Source organism: Hemibagrus wyckioides, linkage group LG15 (assembly GCF_019097595.1).
Source record: "Hemibagrus wyckioides isolate EC202008001 linkage group LG15, SWU_Hwy_1.0, whole genome shotgun sequence".
NCBI classification, from domain to species: Eukaryota; Metazoa; Chordata; class Actinopteri; order Siluriformes; family Bagridae; genus Hemibagrus; species Hemibagrus wyckioides.
This window is the reverse complement of record NC_080724.1, coordinates 8,191,796-8,217,564: the sequence shown is the minus strand read 5'-3', so window position 1 is coordinate 8,217,564 and position 25,769 is coordinate 8,191,796. Positions and strand designations below refer to the sequence as shown.

At 38.3% G+C, this 25,769-nt stretch overlaps 3 protein-coding genes across 5 annotated transcripts; all 3 read left to right on the top strand.

Moving 5' to 3' along the window:
• Nucleotides 1–1,307: 1,307 nt before the first annotated feature.
• fitm2 (fat storage inducing transmembrane protein 2) lies at nt 1,308–4,353 on the top strand. Its single transcript, XM_058410606.1, has 2 exons — nt 1,308–1,565; nt 1,874–4,353. The coding sequence occupies exons 1-2, from the start codon at nt 1,387–1,389 to the stop codon at nt 2,463–2,465; spliced, it is 771 nt and encodes a 256-aa protein (XP_058266589.1). The 5' UTR covers nt 1,308–1,386; the 3' UTR covers nt 2,466–4,353.
• A 664-nt stretch (nt 4,354–5,017) lies between these two features.
• Nucleotides 5,018–13,652, top strand: LOC131366275 (protein lifeguard 2-like). The gene is made up of 12 exons (XM_058410605.1): nt 5,018–5,232; nt 7,310–7,385; nt 8,482–8,582; nt 8,683–8,747; nt 9,212–9,265; nt 9,406–9,456; nt 9,575–9,614; nt 9,825–9,862; nt 10,120–10,207; nt 11,532–11,627; nt 11,719–11,772; nt 11,873–13,652. Exons 1-12 carry the CDS (start codon nt 5,218–5,220, stop codon nt 12,017–12,019), a joined length of 825 nt encoding a protein of 274 aa, XP_058266588.1. The 5' UTR covers nt 5,018–5,217; the 3' UTR covers nt 12,020–13,652.
• A 2,218-nt stretch (nt 13,653–15,870) lies between these two features.
• Nucleotides 15,871–24,220, top strand: senp1 (SUMO specific peptidase 1). Of its 3 annotated transcripts, XR_009206783.1 has the most exons (19): nt 15,871–16,478; nt 17,480–17,541; nt 17,625–17,818; nt 17,983–18,064; nt 18,150–18,333; nt 18,848–18,995; nt 19,122–19,240; nt 19,323–19,615; nt 20,079–20,142; nt 20,473–20,511; nt 20,631–20,715; nt 20,815–20,958; nt 21,186–21,317; nt 21,444–21,647; nt 22,022–22,101; nt 22,260–22,344; nt 22,753–22,848; nt 22,959–23,583; nt 23,843–24,220. XR_009206783.1 is itself a non-coding variant. In XM_058410558.1 (18 exons), the coding sequence occupies exons 1-18, from the start codon at nt 16,342–16,344 to the stop codon at nt 23,022–23,024; spliced, it is 2,202 nt and encodes a 733-aa protein (XP_058266541.1). In that variant the 5' UTR covers nt 15,871–16,341; the 3' UTR covers nt 23,025–24,220. The 3 variants fall into 3 exon arrangements, 2 of the variants coding, with proteins under 2 accessions (XP_058266541.1, XP_058266540.1); XM_058410558.1 differs by having other exon boundaries at nt 19,323–19,603; nt 22,959–24,220; XM_058410557.1 differs by having other exon boundaries at nt 22,959–24,220.
• The last annotated feature ends 1,549 nt before the right edge of the window (nt 24,221–25,769 follow it).

The window sequence follows — 25,769 nt, the reverse complement described above, 5'->3', positions numbered from 1 at the left end:
AAACAGGTGGCAAATAATCCAAAAAGACAAGCAGGTTCAGGGTCAAAGCACTGGTATAGATCAGGCAATCAGCTATCAGAACAAATACGGCAAGGCACTAACTCGGATAACTGGACACAGAAACTAGGACAAAACCAGAAGGCTAAACAGTAAACAAGGCTTAGTACATTCAGAAACAAAGCGTACATATTGACTGAACATATACTTCATGATGACAGAATGATGAGTCTCTTTTTAAAGGTTGTAGTGTGTGTGTGTGTGTGTGGGTTGGTTGGTTGTGTGTGTTGTGTGTTGTGTGTGTGTGTGTGTGTGTGAGAGAGAGAGAGAGAGAGAGAGAGAGAGAGAGAGACTGATTTAACACAGATGTTTTCAATCACCAGCTGTGGCTTGAGAGACTGAGAGAGAGTCAGTGTCCATAAGCCATAGCGGCCGGGGTGCTTGCTGGGAAGTGGAGTTTGTGGATTGTGTCGTTTAAGATAACATAAATTCACTTGACAAAAAACACTTCACTTTGGGATGTTCTGTTATAGTACAATATTCCACTTTGGAGAGGTAACACTGTTACATTTGCATAAACTCATTGCACTATAGCCATTTTATTTACATGAGTCATAAGATCTGTTTTATTCTAATCAATCTGCTTTCAATAAATGTTTATCTGCCTACAAGGTCTGAATCATTTGTTCCAAATAACTTGCAACAACTCCTTTCTATTCTTTTGGTTGATGTTGTGGATGGTTTTTCTTTACATGTGATATTCATGTAAGCTTAAATATAATGTTTAAGTAGTTATGCATCTTCTATGGGTTCTCCTAGTGAGGTCCAGGACCCCGAGAAGTTCCCAAAAGGACCTCCAGAGGTCCATGATATCGTGTGTGTGTGTGTGTGTGTGTGTGTGCGCGCGCGCACATGCAGTGCTTTAACCCACATATCCCAAGTTCTTATTTTTATTGGTCTAAGTCACCTCAGACCTACTATAATATCCGTGGAATATATATTTTATTATAGAAGCTATAGAAAGTACAACATTTTAATGATGTTCATAAAACTGGTCCATATTAAATAGGTCCATGTCGTTCCCTGGTTACCAGACGTTTAAGAAACACTTTTCCAATGTGAAACATGGATCTGATTTCCTTAGATCTTATGCTATGCTCTTGTGTTCTTTAAAAAGACGGCATTTCTAGTATCCATATTATTTCTTCTGCTGATGATCACTGCACTTTCACTGCGCTTTCTATTAACTTTTAATATCACGTTTTCTTTAAAAAGGGGCGTTACTCCATGGTCGCCCCGCCCCTGTAACGAACCCGGAAGTGACATTAATGATCTTTCTTGTCATTGATCTTGAAGCCGGATTAAATTCCTTACGTTTGTTAGGACACAATGTCTGCGTTAAATGGCGTCGTGAATAAATCGCTTCCTTTTCTGAAATTTAATGTTAATTGTTCCCGCAGTCATTTGCCGGTGTTTTTCTTTGCCGTTTCACTTGTAGGATCTTTATTGAAAGAACTGGATGTTGTGCCGAACTCATACTTCAGCAACAGAGGAAACCTCTTGAACGTGTAAGTACAAACTGTACCTAATTAATCTACTGTAATATAATTAACATAAACCATCACCTGCTTATCTAGATCTGTCATTAACTATACCTAGCTAACTCTTCAAATGTCATCCTAGTCTTATTTACCCGGTCTAAGTAATGCTAAATGGCTAGCTAACGTCATCTAGCCATGAATTGCCCAGTGACGCGCAATGAACAGTGATGGACATCAGTAATGTGCTCAAAATGCTGCTATCAGCTTATTAGTATTGGAGAAAGTCTAATAACTCTTTGGGTTATTCATTTGTTTTATTCTGTTTTTCCTTTCAGCTATTTTGTGAAAGTCTCCTGGGGATGGAACCTGGTCCTGTTGACCCCGTTTATATATCTGTCCAACTCCCAAAACAATAGCGCCATCATGGTGTCCAAACGCCTCGCATCTCTTTTGGTAGCCACGGCCATTTGGTACTTGTGCACTGAGATGTTCTTCTGCATTGAAAATGTCACAGGGGCATGCTACGGGTCAGACGACATGCAAACAATCCTGGAGGGTTTCAGCACAAAGACGGAATGCAAAAATGCTGGCAACTATTGGGAAGGTTTCGACATTTCCGGCCACTCTTTCATTTTATCTTACTCCACACTCCTAATCGTGGAAGAAATGGTTCCGATGCTATACCTTGTGGAAAAGTGCCGAAACACCACGATCCTTGATGCCATGTACCTCGCCCTTACTGCTATTGCACTTATCTGGGTGTGGATGTTTGCCTGCACCTCTGTGTATTTCCACAACCTGATCCAGAAGATTCTGGGCACTGGATTTGGTGTGTTGGGGTGGTGGGTGACCTATAAGTTTTGGTACTTGAAGCCTTTTTCACCGGGACTCCCTCCTTTCCAGAGTAAGCTTAAACAAATGGACTAGACTGAATATTTGAAATAATCACAGTGGAACAAACTGACATGCAAAGCTACAACACCAACCTTTTGACTGGGGTTATTTGCAGGTTCACTACATGTGCTGTGTGTCCTTTTTAAAGGTCGGTTATGACCAAGGGATTTGTGTGTTTGTCTCATGGAGTTGGCCAGCAGCTGGTGTTCCAAAACTGACTCTGTAATCGGAGAGTGTAAAGCTTTTTGTTGCCTTTTAATATAAGTAGCTTCAGATGGAGGATTCATGAAATCTTCTCAGTGTGCAGCTTTGCATGTGTTTGCATACAATCAGTGCTTTAAGAGTGTGTCCTACTGCTAAACCTTCTAGATGTTTTCACTGGTCCATCAGCCATTTAAACAAACAAAAAAAAAATCTCCTTAACACTAGAACACAGTTTCAGTTCAAGCGAAACTTAATCATAAAAACAAATGTAAATTGTTATCTATAGCATAGCTAGACCTTATATTTGTTTATATGCCAGTTATGTTGAATTCTTTATTCTGATTGGTCAGAAGGTGGTGTTACATTTTGTTTTCAGACTACAAGGCAAACCTCAGGTTCATATGTGTTCAAATGTGCTAATCTAATATGTTGTTTCTATAGCGACAGCTTGTTCGATGGACGTTTCACCTAAACATATTGTAAAACATGAGTAAAAGAGGAAATTATTCATTGTGGTTTCTAAGTAATGTGTTGTATTTTTTGGTCTTATTAATTATTTAATTAATCCGGCGTTTAAAAAAAAAAAAAAAAAAAAAACCTGTGCCAAATTGAAACATGTGGAAGAGATGATCCTCTGTGGCCACCCCACACAGGGAGCAGCCAAAAGAAGAAGAGCAACAACATTAATTATTTAATTAAAGAGAAACTGTAAAAGAATTTAAAAAGTATGTTACTGTCAGCAAATTCCAGGAATAATACACTTTTGGGCTTTTGGGTAAATAATCAACTTCAAGCTTTCACTGTATAATCATCTACTTCATTGATTATTCTCCATGACTGTGAGCTTTGTTGGATTTTATCCTGTTCTAAGTGTCCTTCAGTGGCTCTGTGTCAGGTTTAGCCGAGCGCATTGGCTTCTTATGTAGAGCACCATCTTGCACCAAAATTTGTTAATTATCCTGCATTCATCCATACAGAATAGGTAGCTACAATCATTATTTTGCTTTGCCCTCTACTCTGTCGCTCTGTCTTTCTCTCTATTTGATTCCATGTCTCTGCTTATCTATGACTTATGTTTTACCGGTGGTTGTTCCTCATTACTAGTTTTCTGTCAAACACTAGCGTTTGGGATATACTGTAAATATCGCCTCATTATGTTATTTTGTTATAACGTAACATGCGATTTGAGTAAGTGTTAGCCCTTATGATCATTTGTACTGCTCAGTTAGTTATTGTTGATGGCTGAATATTATTTAGACCAGTGTCGTGCGTTAAAGATGTTTGCAAATGTCGCACATCATAAAATTACCTCTGAGTGTAATGCAGGTTTTCCTATACCATGTTTGAAACATCAGCTAAATATTTACCTGTAAATGTCATATATTATGACACCTTATGACTGCCTTTGGGACTAAAAGTATTGAATGCTCTGCGTTTTAGACATTTGGGTGTAACAAAAGTGGCTTGTTTTGATTAACCCCTTAAAGTCCAAGTTATTCATAATTTAGTCTATTATTCTGTTATTTTGAATTATTCACTTATAGATAAAAGTCTGAGACATGGGATATTAGAAATGTTCCTGGGATGTAAAGGGGTTAAACTTTTAGATGTATATTAATTTTAATCACTGTGTGTTTATGAGGACTTGTATCAGGGACCTGACTGACTTACAACATTGCCATGTAAAATCTTCACATGGATTAAAAATCATATTTTGGACTAGAACATTGTTTGTGTCCTTTACTTCTAAAAATGCAAAACATTTTATTAGGTTAATGTCTGCGCTGTATAGAATGTATTTAGTTTCTCTATATTTTATACTGTATGTATGCAGTGGGTTGAAAAAAAGCTCATGGTTTGATATCCATCCATCCTAATATAACAGTTTTCAAAGAGAATATTATTAAATGACATGACATTTCAGCTGCATTACACCTGTAGTTCTTGTACTACACAAACTATCCCAGGGGACTTGGAGCACAAGGCCGGGGACACCCTGGACAATCCATATTATAGGTCACACTCACATACCCATTCACACACTACGGACAATTTCAAGATGCTGTTCAGCCTACAAACCTACATGTCTGTGGGAAATTTACAACATGGACACCATCGACATTTTGTCTATAGTATTGTCACAAAGCATGTGAGATAAATGGAATAATAAAGAGATGCTAAAAGATTCCAGTAAGAACAAAGTAATCCTCTTCAATTTCTCTCTCAGGGCTGCTTGATCATTCCAGATCTCTCTACACCATGGCTGCATCAGTGATTCACAGCTGGGTGCATGTTAAAGGGTGGGGGGACACCCCTGTTTTTTGAGAGGTTTGGTATAGTCCAGGCCTGAGTAGATTGCACTTTATTGCAGGATGTTGCTAGAATGTGCCTTTTTGAGGAAGGGAGGGGGGGCGGTCATTAACAGAGCTGTTGTGCAGGATTACAGCAGTGCATGAGGTTTCATCTAAACATACTGAGACGAGCATCTTGTTACTTGTAACAAGGTTGTGGAATAGACGCAAGAAGGGTGAGGAAATACAGAAGAACTGTACAGGACTATTGACTAAAAGAGACATTGATCATGACTCAAGGAAAGGTAAGCTCCTTTTACATCTTACATTACTTGCAAATGGTCATTTAAATGATTTACCCAGGGGGTTTAGATGACTGTGATACGTCGCTTCATCTGGGTTTGTTTTCAACTCTGCTATAACTGAGTCCACGGAGAGTAAAGAAGAGTAGTGTCATCTTTTGGATTTTGTATACAGTTCGACAGCCTCATTCAGCCCAAGCCCTAATACATAAACATACTTTAAGCAGCTTGACATTTACAGCTAATGCTTAGGGATATAATTAATCATTCATTATTGTAAATACTATGATTAATATTTTTTATAGCAATTTATTCCCATGCTTTGTGTGATTAAATACAATTGAAATGCTCATACCTATTTTGATTATAATAAAGAAGGAAATGTTACATACCATAAAAAAATACAGGTTAAATAATATGGATAATATTAATAATAACACCCTGTCATGAAAGCCCTTCTCCCAAATCTTTAAACCTTATTACAAATAATTACTCTGACACAATTGATCATTCACAAACATACTTTGGGAGCTCACTTATCTATCAAGTCTATGATACTGTTTTATTTTTGATATTTTGAGTTTAAAATACATATATATTTTTTCATATTGTTTTCTGAATAACAAACATTACATTAACATTACATTCTTTTCATATGTATTTAAGGTACAGTTTTGTACCTTTCTTTCTGAGAGTGTATAAGCTAACATGTTTTAAGTTTTTTAGAATATGTTTATAGTTACATTTTTTATGGAATGGATAAATGAATGAATGAATGGTAACTGGAAAGTTCTTTAATGATGCCACTTCTATTACATAATATGTTGGATAACTGAAAATAACAGCTTTACATAGAGCTGACATTGGATGTCAGCATATCTGGTTGTGTTGGACCTCAATACAAGGTTCTGTAGGATGTTACTTTAAAAGCAATAAAAAGTGCATTTAAACAAGCCCATTAATCGATTTGGAGCTGTTGCAGCTGTTATAGACAGTTTGTGTAATCAGTAAGGTTTTTTCACCTTTTCACAATCAGTACTGATTAACTACTGCGATCAGCCATAACATTATGAGCCATAACAGGTGACGTGAATAACACTGATTATCTCCTCATCATTTATTAGACAGCAACTGAACAATTTGTCCACAAATTTGATGTGTTAGAAGCAGGAAAAATGGACAAGCGTAAAGTTTTGAGCGAGTTTGACAAGGGCCAAATTGTGATGGCTAGACGACTGGATCAGAGCATCTCCAAAACTCCAGCTTTTGTGGGGTGTTCCTGGTCTGCAGTGGTCAGTATCTATCAAAAGTATCATTTACGTTGCAGTAATTTACAGAACTTAAAACATCTTGCTGCCAGATACCACAGCACACCTTCAGGGATCTAGTGGAGTCCATGTCTCAGTGGGTCAGGGCTGTTTTGGCAGCAAAAGTAGGACCAAAACAATGTCAGGCAGTGATCATAATGTTTTGCCTAATTGGTGTATACCTATACCTATATCTTAGACCCACTGGGCCATTTTAAAGTGAACAAGATTCTGGGATTTAGTTGAAAAGAACATAATGTAGTTTCTTCAAATTTGCCCAAAATAAGGATAAGGGGGGAAAAAATACATTGGACATACAAAATCCTATTAGAATTGTCCTATTTCACACATATACTAATTGCTGGAGACAAGCTTTATAATATGCCCAGAAGTGAAAAACCACCACCTCCACCGCCAACACAACCTGATGATGCTAACAAGCTAAGCAAACAAAAAGTACCTTTAATTATATACTGCGGGGAGTTTAGTCATTTATGAATATTAAAAATGTATATATTAACATCTGGAAACAGCTCAAAACGCAATTTATTTTTAAGGAAAGGAGTAGCTGGATATAAACTCAGTAAGTTCTGTGTGTTGACAGCTGCACCCTCAAAATGGCGTCGATACTAACTGAACTGTTGAGTTATAATATTGCTTTTGCAACTCTTGCTGCAGGCAATAGAGATTAAAAAGACATTTGAACTTGTAAACATGTTTCTCCCGGGATTCACAAATCCGTTTTTTATTTATTGCCATGTGCTTATTTACAGCTTTCAGTGATAAACAAGTCAAATGAAGGCTCATCACTGGCCCTTCACCCTCCGAGTTATCAGGAGGCGACTGCAGGTGACGTCACACCAGTTCATTCTCATCACAATGTGCACCATTGTTCTGCCCTCTTGTGGCTGATCTTATAAATGACATGTGTTAAATAGAAATTCATGCAGATTTAGCCGAATTAAACTGCAATATGCAGCGAAAAAATGCCTAATATTTTCCAAATAAAGGTCACGAATGAAGACTAGGTGTGTGTTCTGAAACGTGACTGGACAAGAGACCATCACAAGGTCTAAATTGCTTTTTAATTTTTAACTCAGGTGAAATTTCTTAGCATGACTGTAGAGGTCAGTGCAGTCTAATGCAATTTCTTTGTGAAAAATTGTTTATAGCTGAGTGCAGGAGGAGCATTCATTCTAAGTAACTGCATCCTCTGTTATGGAAAAATTAAACATTTTCAATTCATTTTCAATGTTTGGTGATTTATGATGTGAATAATTTGTACATTTCTTCATGTGGACTCATGGTAACACATGCAAAACATGTGATGTTAATGTGATCACAATAGAAACACATGCCCTACAAAATAATCATGGGGGGGGGGGGGGTAAAATATCAAACATCAAGGTTGTGGTGGACCTGGAGCCAGAAACACTGGGCTTGAAGAAAGTATACGGTCTGGCTGAAGCGTATGTCTTGCACTGTTTGCACCTGGTTGGACACGTTGCACTTCATGTAGCTAAGACAACTACTTTCTGTCCTTAGCTGTGTGTTGTTGTTTTTGTTCTGTAGCTATAGGTTGTATGTTGCCTTATGAAGCACCAGGATCCTGGAGGAACGTTGTCTCATCTCACTATGTACTACGTCAGCTATATGTGGTTGAAATGACAATAAATGCTTCTTGACTTTTGACTTGACTTGAATTCCAAATGTCTATCACAGAGCTCTACATACACAATGAGTTATAAAATGACATATAATAATAATAATAAAAAAAGATCAACATTGAGATGCTTCATTATGCTGCAATTAAACATACTATAGCATCCTGAGTCAATATTAGCAAGCAGTTGAGTAGGTATCTAATTGTATTTGTTTTCTTAAAACAATTATAGATAAAGCTGTTGTTAAACAAATCTTATTAACACCATATGGGATGTCTAAGGTGGAAGCCCCAGTTACAGTGGGTCTTATCTTGATGAGGGAGAAATGTTCACACAGTTCTCCTGGGATGACCTGAATATACGACGGACATTTGTACGGAAGGTATATAATTTGAAATTCTGTTAAACAGACAATTAAGACAAAAGTATTTACCGATTTATATGTTAGTTTATTGTTTCCTGATTTGGATGTCTATGTGCAGGTCTATGCCATCCTGGCACTCCAGCTCTCTTTCACCCTGGCCATCGTGTCCCTCTTCACTTTTTGGTGAGTGTGTCACAAATTTTAACAGCTTTGTCTCACAAGAGACTTTTCTTCATGGCGATTCATTGGTGTAATTCGAAAAGAGAATATATTGTTATTAAAAATGTTTTAAAATCTGTAACAACCAAGACTCCTAGAAGAGTAGGTCATCCACTAAAGGTCAGTGACTTTGCAAGGAGGGTTTGCAACTGGGTCAGTGAAGTCACCAAAAATCGGTAGCTGAAGATTTTTGGCATATGGATAATGCCAAAGCACTGTACAGTACATTGGCATGGTTTAAAAACGAAAACCTTAAAGGGGTACTATGTGGGAAGACATTTTCCCAAGAAGCATGTCTTGGGAGACTTGCAGCTCAGTTGCAGAACAAGTTACATGATTACAAATAAGTATTGACCTAGGAAGTATATGTGAACACTTATATTTAGCAATAAAGTTTTAATCTGTACTTTCTTTTCTTTCCTTCTCAGTGAACCTATACAGGACTATATTCATTCTAATCCTGAATGGTACTGGGCAGCATAGTAAGTCACAAACGGTGCAACACCTTAATCTGAACTACTTCTTGTCTGTATTAAAATAGTTGAAGCTTTCAGAGTTTTAGTCAAATATTTACTTTTTAAATGTGGATGATGTGAATGACTGTTTTATTTTTTTCCTACAGCGCAGTGTTCCTTGTAACCTACGTGACACTGTCCTGCTGTGGTCAGCTGAGGTGAGACAGTGGCTGTAACACTGACAGATCAAATCATACACTTGGTACATTTAACACTAAGCTTTCATGAATAAATAGGGTTTTTCACTTACAACTCTCTTTTTATTTGCAACCATAGGAGGAGGTTTCCATGGAACCTGATTCTGTTGGTCATCTTTGTGAGTCTTCCCCCAATCTCTTGAAAATAACCATTATAAAGCAAACACACTATCAAAATGCAGTATCATGTCTCTGTATTTTATATAGAGTTGGCTGTGAGAATCCATTAGGCTGTACAAGCACTGACAGCCTATGGGAGTCTAAGATTCTAAGTCTAAGTGAATTACTAGAGACGTTATCAGCATTCACTGTAATTTCTCCCATTCCAGACTCTGTCTCTTACATATATGACAGGAATGTTGTCCAGGTACAGTATTCTACTAGCTGTATGTCCTTTTGTGTTTGTGACGCCGCTTGTGTCCGAGTATAGCATGCATATTTTTTCTTGGTCTGGGTTTTGTTTTGTTTGTTTGTTTCAGGTATTTTTACACGCTTTACTTAAAGGGCTTCAAATATTTCTGTCAGTTTCCATTAACATCATGACTGGACCGCACACTTGGTCATAAATTTCTTACACACCGATACTGACTGTGTCCCTGCCTTTCGTCTATTTTCTCCCCACAGTTACTACAATACCAAATCTGTGATGATCTGTTTGGGTATTACGGTCCTGGTCTGTCTCTCTGTCTCAGTGTTTAGCTTTCAGACCAAGGTGAGTACAAGATGAGTCACAGAAACACTGTATGTCTTTTTAAATATGTTATATTGTCAAGTTGCTGTGAATTTTCACTAGTAGGAGAGGTACGCTTTGCAATTGGGATTTCACAGGACCTAAGATAAAATCACAGGCATTTTTTATTCTTATGTGGGAGGAAGTAGTGGGTCATAAATGTTTGTGGGACAAATAAAGAGCATGGGAGTATTGGGTATTCCATATGGAACTTGGATTCATAGTTGGTACATGAATACTGTAGTGTATTTATTCATTTAATATTTTGCCAATGTTGCTTCTTCTTGTAAATGTTCTTAAAATGACAAACTATGTTTTTAAGATTATGTAAGAATCCTACTTATAAATCTCAAAAATTCAACATTCAGATTTTATTTGAATTAAGTCAAAAGTGAGGCGCCTGTGATTTCAAATGAAACCCGAATATGTTTCAGCATGATATGCCTTTGTGCACATAATGAGGTCCATGAAGACATGGTTTGAGAAGGTTGGAGTGGAAGAAGTTGAGTGTCCAGCACAGAGCCCTGACCTCAACCCCACTGAGCACCTTTGGGATTAACACTGACTATGCATCTATATACATCTAAACCTGATCTTCATTGATGATATTGGGATTGAATGAGCACAGCCATACTCCAAATTCTAGTGGAATGCCCATGGCTGTGGAAAGAGACGTTCAACAAGCACATATGGGCATGTTTTTTTTCCTTCCTTGAGAAATTTCCATTTTGTTCTTATCTATTTTGGAGGGTCGTCCTGTTCTTGGTGATGCCACTGTGCTGCTCCATTTTCTCTGCTTGTTGACTTATGGTGTTCCATCTAATGCTTTGGAAATGTTCAGTACCATCGAACAATGAGGTTATATACATGTTTTGTAAGCTCTTGGCTTTTTGACCAGCCAGATAAAACCAAGAAGTCAAAATCTTACCAAAACAGCTGATCTTTATCATTTGATTGATAACAGCTGTATGAGGCATAATTTTGTGTGGGACCTTCAGTGTGGTCATTTCATTTTGAACACAGTCACATGCCTCTTTATAAAAGGGTGTGCTCACGTCTCCAACTATATTACTGTTTCTTCTTGGTTGTTATATCACATTAAAGGTGAAAAAAGGTTTGACATCTTGGTTTCATTTCATCACAAAAATTTTAATAGGGGGGTATTAACTTTTTATATGCACTTTATTTTGGGAAACAGAACCAATTAGTTCAGTAGAAGAAAACACAGATGGGTGCAAGACTAATTACTAACTGAGAGAGATGGCAGAATTGGTCAGGTTTTGTTTTTCTTTCTTTTTTTTTATAGATTGATGTGACCTCATGTCAGGGTGTACTGTGTATCATGTGCATCTTATTCTTTATATGTGGACTGGTCCTGTCTTTAATCCTTCCTTTTAGCCATGTAAGTATCCATTTTCCACAAAACAAAATTACACCTTGAATGATTACTGCCAGGAATTTCAGCTGCTATGATAAGACTATTATCCATGCAGGTTCCTTGGATGCAGGCTTTGTTTGCTGCACTGGGAGCGATAGTGTTCAGCATGGTAAAGCTAAATGTTATGCAGCTCAACACCAATAATATTGATATACTGTATACAAATGTAAAATTCGACTTTGCTGATGTTGCTGTCATTTCCTTTCAAGTTTCTGGCATTCGACACACAGCTCCTGATGGGAAAAAAGCGCTACAGTATAAGTCCAGAGGAGTACATCTTTGCCACGCTTAATATCTATCTGGATATTGTGTACATCTTCTCCTTCATCCTCCAGTTTTTTGGAAATCGTGAGTGACTGAGGCTTCTCCCTGCTCTCCTAATTAATGCATTTCCAGGGCTGTATGCAATGTGAACTTACATCTAACCTTGATATATTTTGGAGTGATTTGCCATCTTGTGAGGACCACTCTGGGTATTGCTGTTTGCTTTGCATGAGAACTCCACAATGCTCCAGTATTTTCAAGCTCATCTCTACCAGTCATCGCTTTAGTTTTTTTATGTGATTATACCCCACACAGGAATTTTGCCACATTTCCCAGTATTGAGAAAAGAATTAAAAACTTGTTTATCCAAAACACATGTAGAAATACACTATCTCATTACATTGTCTGTACGCTTATCCAATCTATCCTTGGGTCACGGGGAGCCTGTGCCTATCTCAGGCGTCATCGGGCATCAAGGCAGGATACACCCTGGACGGAGTGCCAACCCATCACAGGGCACACACACACTCATTTGAAATGCACCATATACAGGTACACAATGACATTCAGACAGATTTAGAATGCATAATTATATAAAGACACATTATTATCTAACAGTTACACTAACATTAAAGGTTTTCCTAGAAGGGGAAACATTGGAGAAGGTCATGTTATGTTTGCTGGCCTTTAGTCAACTTTCCAGTCCTGTAACAGTTCTGGTGTGTTCTTGTAAGGTTCTGTAGTATCCAAGTGCCATCAGGTTGAATCTGGGGCAATTTCATGTTTGTGGCTGTGCTGATAACACACAAGTGCACAATTTCCCTTTGGAACAAATCGCTTTCACTGAAAAATTCACAAAGGCATTCGACCAAAATGTTCCTGTAAACAGCCCCTAAACATATGGAAGTACATAAGTAATCGCAGGTGAATACTTCTAAAAAGAAAAATCAAGAAAACAAGATAGATTGAGAAATATATAATTAAACAATAATAATAATAATAATAATAATAATAATAATAATAGTGCATGTTTATACTGAGGCAATATCAAACTTCTTCAGAATTAAACATTAGGGCAAAATATGAAATGAATGTGAAACTAAAATCAGCATAAATTTTCATTGAATTGCATACTAGATTAAAAAAAGACACAACAGTGCCTATTAATAGATCATAAAATATTAAATTATGTTTCAAAAACACAGAGTCAGATGTAAACCAATGTAAAAACAAGTAAAAACTGACTAAGGTGCAGAGGTAGTATGGCACAAATAATCTAAAAATACTTGACCAGTCATGATAATTAAAGACTCTGCGTATGAAATTTTGTAATAAGAAGGACTGTGAGCCTCACAGGAATCATAAAATTTTAACCGTAAACACAATGCACCAAGAGGTAACTCAATGTTTGCATGAATTTATTTATTGTTAAAAAATAAACAAAAATGTAATCTGTAAAATCTGTTTTTTTGTTTGTTTGTTTGTTTGTTTGTTTTAAATACGTAAGACTGTAGTATGGGATCCTGATTGTGCGAGGTGATTTTGTACTTTATAGAAAAATGTGAAAATAACAGAATAGTTTTAATGGTGTAAATATTTTTGACAGAAAGTAACAGAGGAATTGTGAAATGTGACGTAAATAATATAATCTTAAGTGTCAAATGTTTATTATGTAGAAAAAGCCTGGTGTCTGATCTCTGGGACACAAATAAATAGCTCAAAACAGGTGTGTTTTATTGAATGGACTTTCTTTTTAACAGAATGTATATCGCTTGGACTTTATGAAATCTCTTTTACTTATTACATTGCTAATAATTAATACATAAAAGAGATTTAACATTATAGATATAGACATAATGCTATATGCTCTACAGGCACTTCCAGAACTATAGGCACCCTTCTGGAAAATGAGCTTAAATTATTACTTTGAATTAACATTACCCACATTGAGTTTTTTTTTTTTTTTTTACTCAGAAAAATTGAGAAATTAATTACCTCTCCTCTAACAAAAATCATTTTCATGGTATTTTGTTAAAAACATACCTTGCAAAATATTCAGCACCCAAACGAACCTTTATGATAAAAGAAAACTGAATACATGAAAAATCATTTTGTCTTCGTCACCATGAGGAAAACTTTCAAGATTCAAAGCGTTTATTGTCATGTGAGGTTTCCCTGTACAATGAAATCATTTCTTTGCTGTCCACAGTGAATGCCAGAAAAGTACAAAAACTATGTCAAAATTTAAAATAAAAACACACACATACACACATAAACACAGAAATAGAAAATAAAACTATGTTGCAATTAGAGATATAGACTATGTAAATATAGAAATATAGACTATGTATATAATATGTGAAAGTGTACAATATTGACTATTGTTGCAAAAAAATATTCTTTATGTGCAAAACTATAGTTCAGTAACATGTGTAAATTGAATGCAACTGTAGATAATAATAGTAGCAGCAGTAACATTAACAATGTGCAGTTGAGATGCAGCTGCTTGATAATAATAGCAGCAGTAACATTAACAATGGGCAGTTGAGATGCAGCTGCTTGATAATAATAGCAGCAGTAACATTAACAATGGGCAGTTGAGATGCAGCTGCTTGATAATAATAGCAGCAGTAACATTAACAATGAGCAGTTGAGATGCAGCTGCTTGATAATAATAGCAGCAGTAACATTAACAAATGTACAATATGAGAAGGAGCGTATTAGTCCAACTAATCTCAGATAGATTAAACTAGTCTATATCCTCTGGTTAACTGTTTAAAAGTCTAATGGCTGAGGGAAAGAAGGAATCCCTCAATTTGGAAGTCCTGAATTTCACACTCCTGTACCTCCATCCTGAGGGTAGGGGTGTGAACAGTCCATGTTGGGGATGGGTGGGGTCCTTAAGGATGAAGGCAGCTCTCCTGTGGACTCTGCGGTGGTAAATGGTCTGCAGAAAGGGGAGTGGAGTCCTGATGATCTTCTCAGCAGTCTTCACCATTCTCTGCAAATACTTTCAACACAAAAGAAACCAATTTCTCTTTTTAGTTGCTCCACAGGTAAGGTAATGGATGTAAAGAAATATATGCGTGTATTTATGTGCAATATTCCTGAAATAGGCTTGGGATTCAATACGATCCTGAACAGGGTAAAGTGGTTACTATAGATGATTGAAAAAAAAGAGCTCAGCCTCTGGTTCAATCCTGAACCCGGTTACTATTTTTGTGGAGTGTTGCATATTCTCCCTATGCCTTTGTGGACTTCCTTGAGCCTCTCTGGTTTCTTTCCTTCTATCAGATACATTCTGGTTGGTGACCTCAGTATGCTAAATTGTCCCATGGTGTGAATGGGTAAACAAAGTGCCTTGTGAATGAATGGGGAATGCTTCACACTTCAGTATTACCAAAATAGAGTCTGAAGAAGCTCAAATTTAAGTATAATAATTTAAGTATAATACTTTTACTCATTTTCAGTGAACGGTGGAGTTTTTTTTCTGTCCTGCACAGGACAATAGGCCCTGCTTGTTTGTTTTTGTAGACTAAAAAGATACCATGGCCTAATATAATCTTAAAGGACCTGAAAATCAGTAGCTTGCTTCTTAAGTCATGCTTTGAACTATATTTTATTACATCACTGGTGTAGTATTCTGTTTGATTTTAATAACGTTTTTGATTCTGATTCATTAACACCGAATATATATCCTTTTTAAAAATCCAAATCGGCTGAGGGTTTTTTTTAAAAAATAATTTACATTTCCACGGCAAGTCACGCAAGCTGGAGAAAAGGGAAAAGGCGCGGTTATCATAATCGCCTCCTTTAATGAAATGTTTAAAGTGAGAGGTTATGACGTAACACAGCGTTTCGCAAGTGATTGGGCGAAACACGTTGCAGAGTACTGCACGCGCGCGCCGTACGCCACGGCGGCTGAGCCAATGAAAACGCTTCATGTAGAGACGCTACTTTCGGCCATGTTGTGGTTTTAAATGAGGAAGAAGCGGGAGAGGTTATCGTGTAAAATAAGTTTATGTGCTCGTTTTCATTCAGAGCGTTACTCACGGCTCTCGCGTCAGTTTAAAAAGAATAACCGTAGACACTGACACACGCAGAGGACTGTTCTGAGGTAGTTGGGATAGACGAAATATATCTGTTCGTCACTTATCGGTAGTATTAGCATCGCGAGCTAACTAGCTAGTTAGCTAGGTAGTTGTCGAGAGGTTAAGCTTAGGCTTAGGTTAGCTAGCGAGCCAGGGTGCGTTTACTGGAAATGGGGATTAGGCTAGTCAGCTAACAAAGCTAGTTAGCATTTGGTTAACGCTGGCTACTAGCATGCGCACGGCGCGCGGGAGTTACACGGATGCCGGAGCTCGTTGACGCTAAATGCATTTGGCTTTAGGAGTTTCCTCTAACGAGCTTCAACATGTTCAATAAATTCTGCGAATGGATCGAAAGTGGTATAGCAACTCTCCGCGAAGGAGTGCCGGCTGCTGGAGATCCGTCCGCCACCGTCCGAGTTCAACAAGATGCTGCTTCACAGAGAAAAAGACCGCTAGAGAGGTGAGAGTGTCGGAGTTATATTTTATTCTAATGTAATATCAGAGAAAGGGGGGGGGGAGTTAGGCGCCTGCTGGACTGCCTGTAGGCTGGTCAGTAACGCGCGAAGCTTGAAAAGTGGGCGGAAATAACGTGTGCAGTCAGTAAATTGGAAAAGCAATCAGGCAGCCAAACACGTGGTTACACACACACACAGGTACAGTAGGATAGTGCAAGTTTACTGTTCATAGGGGCGATTTATTAACCCTCCTTCTCTCATCACGATAAAGGGATCAACGGAAGATGAAGCCCAGCTACTGACCACATCATATTTGTGTGGTGGAATATTATTTTTCAGCAATGACATGGTAAAATGTAGTATATGTGATTGCCACGGACTGGGCTGCAAAACCTAGTTAACCCCAATAGCACAGGAAGGCTGTGGCTTAATCTCACTGCTTTTTAGGATGTACCCATTAGAACGCCGCATAATACCATGTCACAGTCACGGCTGTGCTGAGAAAGTTCTACCATCCAGGTAATATCGGTGTAGTGGTGATCCTACACTTCGTCCCTTTACACTGATGAGCAAGGTGAAGCCCTGTGTAATAAGTGTCTGGTGTGAGGGGGTAATATGGTCAGTTAATGACTACATGTGTGGTATGTCTTGCTGGTGAAATCATCAATGAAGGTGGAGTCGTCTGGGTAATGTTGACTGACTCGCAGTGGTACTTCAATGAGACAGAACCTTTGTTAATCACAAGTATGTGTCTAGTTTTCTTAGATCTAGGAGTAACCTGTCTGACACATTTTAAGTTTCCCTTGCTCCCAAGACTGAGTGAAGTTGGTGTGCTGGCGCAGGGAAAACTCACAGGGTTCTTAAGGTCTAACGTTCGGACCTCGTGGTCTAGTGTGTCACAGTCAAAATATTAACCTAATTAAATAAGCAAGCACATCGTAGCCATCTTTGGCCAGTGTTACAAAATTTGTAACTTGTATGCAAAACCTTGTTTGATTTTTGACAGTTTGGAAGATGGGGATGCCATTAATCATGAAGAGGACAGAGCTGTCAAAAAGTTTAGAATGGGTAAGTCATTAAGCTGTTTCATTATGCAGTTCACAATGTTTAACCATACTTGAATGCATGGACCCATTGGTTATGTGTCTTAGGAGATATTATGGACACAATGAAGAATGCTGCAGAGGGGATGAAGACCCATGGCTCCAGTGTTGCTTTGTGGATGCGTAACAGCGTCAGTCCAACATTGAGGAACATGCTACCTGCTTCCCCCGGCCCACCTCAAACTCGAATATTATCACCTAATGCAGCCAATTCATCGGGAAATATGTGGACTGAAAGCAAGGTGCTGCACGGTTCATAGACCCTACATTGAGACCTAAAGTACAGCGAATGTAGATTTTATTGAATTGACTGCTTCACATTCCCATTACAGGATGTTTATATGATGATTTGAATATGTATTTTATATCAATATCTGTTTTAAATTGGGGATGTTGTTCCTCGTAGGTGACTGAAAGACCACATGAATCACGAAAGGACACATTTGTTGTTCCCGCAGCAGCTTTTGAGTGGAAGACCTATAAATCAGGTGACAAGACAAATGTGTTTTTCAGCTTTACTTCATGTATGTGTCTTTCCTTGCAATGTTTTTAATAGATTTTTTTTAAAAATAGACTCTTTAAGAACAGAATCTTCAGTGACCATATCGAAGGTCAGCAAACGATACGTACATGCAAGCTTTCCATCCCATGAGACGCACAAAACCAATGGCCACCCAGTTACTACCTGCAGTTCAAAACCATGCCCCTCTCCTCGACTCGGCCGTCCACTTTACGTCAGAGCACAAAGATCACCAAGGTGTGTATTAGATTGCAAATTAACTTGGCATATGCTGTACATTCTGTTTTATAGTATAGAAGACTGCAAATAGGCTGTGTCGTGTTATGGCAGGAAAAGAAATAGATTTTGAGAGAAGGGACCTGGGGATGTTTATTAAATCAAAACAAATAGTCAAGGTAAATCAGATTTTAAAATTAGTGACACGTGGTAAAGTGTTATCTTTTTATTTTGTATGAAAGGAAACCATGAGCATTATAGTGTGGCTGCAATTATAGAAGCCAGGTAGATGTAGTTCTATATTTTGCTTTAATAGTTTTTGACCTGAAAGGAATGTTCTAGTAGTGCAATTTCTGAAGTCAGAAAAACAATGTCGCTCAAATAGCGGTATTACATTTTTTTCTTAGCAGACAATACTGCAATATGTATGTATTTGGTTAAATAAAATATGGTATACCAAGGATAGTTTGTATATACACGTTTGTATCTTTATATACGTAAATGTCCAACCATGCACAACTTTCTTTTTCTTTAGTCGTTTTTCGACGCCTGGGCCAAGCTCAGGAAACACATCTTACACCAGCATGTATGAGAAAACCTTTCCCATTCGAGTAGTGCAGAACCCTTCACCTGGCTCCTCCAGCCGTCACTGGAGAGGCAGAACGCACTGCACAGCACAAGAGGTCTGACTCTTTCCGATCTAGAAAATGTTACAACTATAAAAGTAAGTGCAACACTGTAATGTTGGTTCTTATTTTGTAAATGTTCTCTCTCTCTCTCTCTCTCTCTCTCTCTTTCTGATTTTTTAGTCAGTCCGTGAGGAAGAGAAGGAGGTGTACAAGCAGTTACTAGCCATGGTGTCCGGCGGCCAGTCATCGTTTTACCATGACAATACCTCTAACCCAGTGATCCGATCACATAGAGATTTGTAAGTGTCTGAGTGTTAGCCCTTTGTTATTACATCATAATTATGCAGTACTGCATTTATTTACTGCCATTCCCTTTTGCAGTTCCAGTTTCCTGACATCAAGTCGCAGGCTGCTGCAGTGTGCCTCGCCAGCAGGCTCAGGAGCAGGAGAGTCCTCTCTCGGGTTATCCAGCCTGTCTCCCAGTCCCCAGACCTCAAGTGCGATGCACAGCCCTTCTGCACTCTCCAACGGGCCTGAAACACAGTCATGGGATCCTGATTCAGATGGCAAATATGTTGCAAGAAAAACAGTGTTAGCTGAGCAATCAGTGCCCTCACCGGCGGCTCTTCAAGATACTTCTTCTCAGGACACACAGTCTTCTGGTGTGCACTCTGGTACTTTAAGATTTCGTGCAAGTTAAATTAAAATCTTTGAACGAGATAAGGCATGTGCTAGCAACGTGTATGCAACATACTATGGATTTTTCAGTATTCAGAAGTAGTAGTTAATTAGCCGTGTTCTGTGATGGAGCTAATCACTGTAAAAGAAAAGCTGGTGAGTGATTCAGAATCTGTCTCTGTTTTGCTAAGAATTGTATAATTTTACATAGGAATTTATGGTGACTAGGAGCAACTCATTTAGGCAGCAATTCATGATGCAATCACATGCGCTGAGCTCTATATACAGTGCCTGTCAACACACTGTTATGGTTATCTGATGTGAACCGTGTCCATTGTCTAGGCTTTCTGAAAAGCAATATTGGCACATGCCTGCTCTTTTTATAGATTGATCTACATGTTATTCAGTCATTGTAAGAATTGGCTGCTTCATTTGTCTTCTGTGGTTTTCCATTCACAGCTCATGATGGGGATTCTGTTATTTTTGTCAAGGAGCAACATGGCAAGAGACCAGAGGGCTCCAGGTAAAGATTATCAAGCTCATATAATGATATTTAGGATTTCTTGAGACACACAAATCATTCAGTATGTTTCATTTGTGTATAGATGGACTTGATATGAATTATTTGAAAACTGTATTTCTTGGACAAACGGTGTATCAAATATACACAAGCTGTCACATGTACTATCTTCCTCTTTGGTGCACATAGCAGCCAAATAAGCTTTCCCCAAAACAGTGAAACTATACAATCCCAGACTTGGCAAGACTGTAGCTTGTCAAGACCAGTGTCTGTGAAATATGCTTTCGTAATTAATTTTAGGAAGTTAAAGTTTCCTTCTTTTTTTTAATGCAGTGTGCCATGTTTCCAAGCTGAGTTATGGATCAAAGAACTGTGAGTGCTTTTAATATCTCATTTCTTCGAATATGTTTCTTTTTTCTTTTTAAACTATTTTCACTGGTTGTATTATCACAAGATTCACTTATATATGTGTCTTACTTGTGTGCATGCAGGACAAGCCTTTATGATGCTCGTGCTCGGGAGAGACGGAGACTAATAGAGGAGCAAGAGGCTCTGGCATCTCAGCTTCTGCATCAGGTGAGCTAGCAGTCTCTTGTACACATTTCATTCACTGTGTTTGCATCATTCATTTCTAACACTCTTTACCGTGTTTTGTGTGTGTTGGTAATGAATTAGCGTCTTTCCGGCGAGGGTAGAGCTGATTTAACAAGTGTGGAGCTGCGGGTTCGGGTCCCTCTTGAGAAGGAGGTTCCTGTGGCGCCTGTTGTTGCGGAACCAGAGCCTGAAGCAGAGGAACAGGAATTCCATGAGTTGACAGAGGTAAAAAATAAATTGTTTAGAACTTTTGGGGAATTATCAATTCACCATGTCACTGAGTATATGGTCTTACATTTTATGCCTTTTTACATCAAACAAGGCAGCCAAGTCCAGATCAGATGATTCTGTCTGTTTGTTGAACTGAAATTGATGATCCCTGTCCAAGTTTGAGTGTAGTGAGTGTTATGTTGCACTATAAAAGGAATTCTGAAACTGTGTGTGGCATGCAGGCCATGGAAAATGCGGTGAGCCAGGCACTAAGAGGAGGAAGTCAAGATGATGTCCTCAGTGAGGGTTTCCGCCTCACCATCACCCGGAAGGACCTACAGACCCTCAGCAACCTCAACTGGCTCAATGACGAGGTCAGTGTGACGACATACTCATCAATCCTTTATCACAAATTGCAAGAATTAGGGAATAACCAATGCATAATTGTTCAAGAACATGGTAATAATGAACTCACCATGGATCCACCACTTTATTTACAGGTGATAAACTTCTATATGAACATGCTGGTTGAGCGGAGCAAGTCACCCCACTTGCCCTCTGTGTACACCTTCAACACTTTTTTCTTTCCCAAGCTGCGTAGCTCGGGATACTCAGCTGTACGGCGCTGGACCAAGAAGGTTGACATTTTCTCTGTGGACATTATCCTGGTGCCTGTCCACTTAGGAGTGCACTGGTGTCTTTCGGTAAGTCTCTGTAGTCCAGTTTCTTAAACCCACTATATAGACACATGAAGTTGTATGAATTTGGTAGCGTTGGCAGTGCAGAGACATCAGGCATAATTCAGGTGTCATGTTTAACCACAATGCACCAAAACACTTTGGCTGAAGAGCTGTGTAACCAGTTGTGTGGAACTGGATTGGAGTTAAGTACAGTGATTATGTATAATTATTAAAATATTTTTGCACTCCTTCCAGTTTATGGTATAGCACCTCTAGATTTGTTTTTTCCTTCGTGTTCTTGTATGTTGCATTTACTATTTGAGTAGTTTCAAAGTGAAGCTTATTTCTTTTTGTGGTTTTAAGCCGTGTTTTTTATCCTTCATTCTCATCCCTGGCAGGTAGTGGATTTCCGCAAAAAGACCATCACGTATTTTGATTCCATGGGTGGGAACAACGATGAGGCATGTCGGGTTTTGCTGTAAGTACTTTTCCAGAGTGAGAAAAGGAACTGGGGGTGCAGCCAATGGCTCATTTCACCCAAAACCTTTGCTTTTATATGTTTTAGCATATGCCAGTCACAAAATTTGCTGTCTGGAGTTTTTATGTGGAAATAAATGGTATACCTCAATCCCACAGAAAATATTTGAAGCAAGAAAGTGAAGACAAAAAGAAGCAAGCATTTGATACCTCAGACTGGATCCTTCATAGTAAAAAACGCAACGTGAGTTGAGCAACGGCACACAGGATTTTGAAACCAATATCGTTACAAAAAAAACAATGCAAGAGTACTTTATGAACATGTTCAATTTGTGATGAAGAGAATAAGAGAGGTGTTTAAATTGTGTTTCTGTGATTCATCTATTAGCATTAAAGCCACAAATTTATCCATGTCATTCTTTTCATATTTTCCTTTAATCTAACAACATTGTGGTGGAGTAAAGGAAGTTAATGACTGTGGTTTGCTTTTATAATGCTGTCCTTCTGATCTCAAAGCCAAAATCAATAATTTACTTCATATGTAAACATACTCATTGGCAATATGAACCACACGCCGTTAGATGTGTATTTGCTAATACACCATTCAGATCAACATTCTAAAGGTTGTGGAATTGTATTTTTAACCCCTTAGGAGATTCCTCAACAAATGAATGGCAGTGACTGTGGGATGTTTACATGCAAGTATGCTGAATACATCACCAAAGACAAACCGATCACATTTACACAGGTAGGCCTGCTTAGCGAGGCTCATGCTTATCTTGTAAATTTCCCATTGGGATGAATAAAGTATCGATCTGTCTGTTAGACCCGTTACAACGTGTTTTGTTTTACTTGCAGAAACACATGCCATATTTTAGGAGGCGGATGGTCTGGGAGATCTTGAACCGGAAACTTCTACGATAATGTGTTTTCACCTGGGAAAGCAATGACATGAGGCTCTATCTCAGTGTTTTTTTAAATTGCGCTCGATACCTCAGATTGGACACTCGAGTGAGAAACAAACATAGAAATGGCGCAAACGCACTTCTTCAGCTGGCATCCCGTTTCGCTGATGCTCCGCCTGTTTAAATTTTTAAGGATGTCTACCAAGGGACCCTTCAAATCCCAAGTGTTTTTCCTCCAAATAATTCTGTCATGTTCCCCTCTGCAACATTCAGCAACTACCTGGCATGCTTTTGCTATTGGCTTAGAGATTTCTCTGCAGCATGAGTTCTGTCTGAGTTATGGGGGGGATTTCTTTGTTGTTTTAGTTTTTTTAATTAATTTATTTTTTTTTTTTTAAAAAATAGTTGAGTTGAGAAGTGTTTTTCTTTTTTCTTTTTTTTTTCTTTTTTTTTTTTTTCCTGAAGTCATAATTATGAATGTCTTACATTCTTTTTTTGTCATCAATACAAACTTTAAATGAAACTTCCCTAATACAGAAGGTGGCAGCTTGGGACCAACAGCTGTTTGCTTTCACACAGTAAGCAAGCTAAATCTGACAATCTCAATTTTTGTAAACTGAGAAAACAAACGTACAAAAGAACACTATATTTTTGATGTCAATACATTTCTATTTTACAAAACATTTCTGACTGAACATGCCACAATTTTTTTTTTTTTTTTTTTTTTAATATTATTATTATTATTACAGAATTGCCTAATTGCATTTGGCTTCTATTTCTGCAGAGGTCTAATTTACAGTGTTTATGACTTCAGTCTGATATTTTTTTTTTTCTTAGAAAAGTTCGTTCAGCCGAAGCTCCACACTTTTCCGATGGCTAAATCTTTGTTGTAGGATGGGACAAGTGGCAGAGTGGCAAATCGAGAGGTCAGTGTAGGGCAACTCGACCTGTAAATAGAACCAGCAGTATAGCATCCTCCTGTTTTGTATAAACCCCAGAGGATATTCACCTCTCTTTATGTAAGTGTACTATATTTAGATACTTGCAGCCGTTTCTAGTTTTGTCTCCACTATATTTGCAATTATTGTACATAACGTGTCTACACAGATTAATTGAAGTCATATTTAATACATTTTTTGTACCTTTTATTATTGTTTTGTATGTAGATCTGGTCTTTCCAGAAATAAAAACCTGAGGCTGTGTGTCCTGGCTTGACTTGCTGTACAGTCATTTTTCTTTTGCTTATTGATTTAAACATTTAATTGTACGTGTATTTTGCCAGAAGCTCTATAAAAATGATGTAAGTCCTTAAAGAGGCTTCAAATTAGACACGGCACCAAGCAGGAAAATGCTTAAAGGAAAAGTAGTTGCTATTAGAGGCATTAGATCTGTAGCAATTTTCCACTTACCTCAGAATTTCTCATAACAATGAATGTAGTCATAAGCTAAGACAGTTCAAATTGTGCTTAATCTTTAGTTCCAACTGCTTTTCCCACTGCTTATACAACAATGGCTCTAGTAGCATCATTTGCTTTAGCCATGCCATTTAAACCTCCAGTTAATTATTAGTATAAGTATTCCTATATAAATCATACAGTCTTTAATGTACAATTTTTAGTTGAAGTATTTAGTGGTTATTTCTGGAAAACACTTATCATACTGCACTGGTGCTTAAGATTACTTTATAACATTGTTACTGTAGGTATGGAAGCTGTTATTTTTTAATTCCACTGTTAGATGGTCATTGTTCTAAGGGTATGGTCTATATCTAAGGAGGGGAATCTTGCAGGACCCAAAATGTTGCAGCAGTTGGAAGATACGATCACCACAGCAGACCAACTGGTCCACACAATGACAGCTTGGCACAGGTTTTACACTGGGTGCCCTTTCTGACGCACCCTCCCATTTTTATCCGGGTTTGGGACCAGCACTGCAGCCAGTGGCTGGGAATCAAACCCGGGCCTGCTGCATGGTAGGTGAGACACCCACCACTGAGCTACCAGCGCACATGTTGTGGGATGTTATGGTAGTTACAAAGGTAAGCATGGTTCTGTGGATTGTAGCTAACTGGCATGTCCCTTGGGAATTGTCTGGATACCTTCTTTTGTGTGTGTGCATGCATACAAAGACTACAAAAATTTTGTTAATATCTGTGGCATTGGGTAGATGTTTAAGCAGCTAGGTAACGTTTGATGATTCTCACTCGTGTCTAATTATTGCACGTTTACTTATTTGTGTCTATTTGTGCTTTCAGAGACTCATAACCCACTAGTGAAAACAAAACAGAATGAGAGAATGCTTGGCAGAACTTGTGATACACATGTACACATGCCAAGAAGCATGAACCTGGCGGAGTGTAAGCTGTGAGTGTGACTGTTTTCTGTTGAGTTATGGAAGTGTAAAAGCGCGGAGTGAACAAACAGTAGTCCGGAGCACAGTTAAGATTCCGCCTGTCTCTCACGTCTTCCTCTACACCTTTACACACTGTTCAGAGGAATGATGTTAACTTTACAGAACCTGGAGAATGTGTACAATGACACCAGCAGAAAGAGTGCATGCTTCCTGGAGCAGCTACATTGTCCATTAGAGGGAAACACTACTCATAGTGGCATGTCATAATAGGTGCTGGGCATCCAGTCTCTCTGTAGGTGATGAGCTCCCTGTGGCTTTCCATCATGACACACAAACAGTTCATCTAATGATTCAATTGCTGCCATCTGGTCCATGTAGAACTGTAGGGTGCTTACAAGGAACACTATGCAGG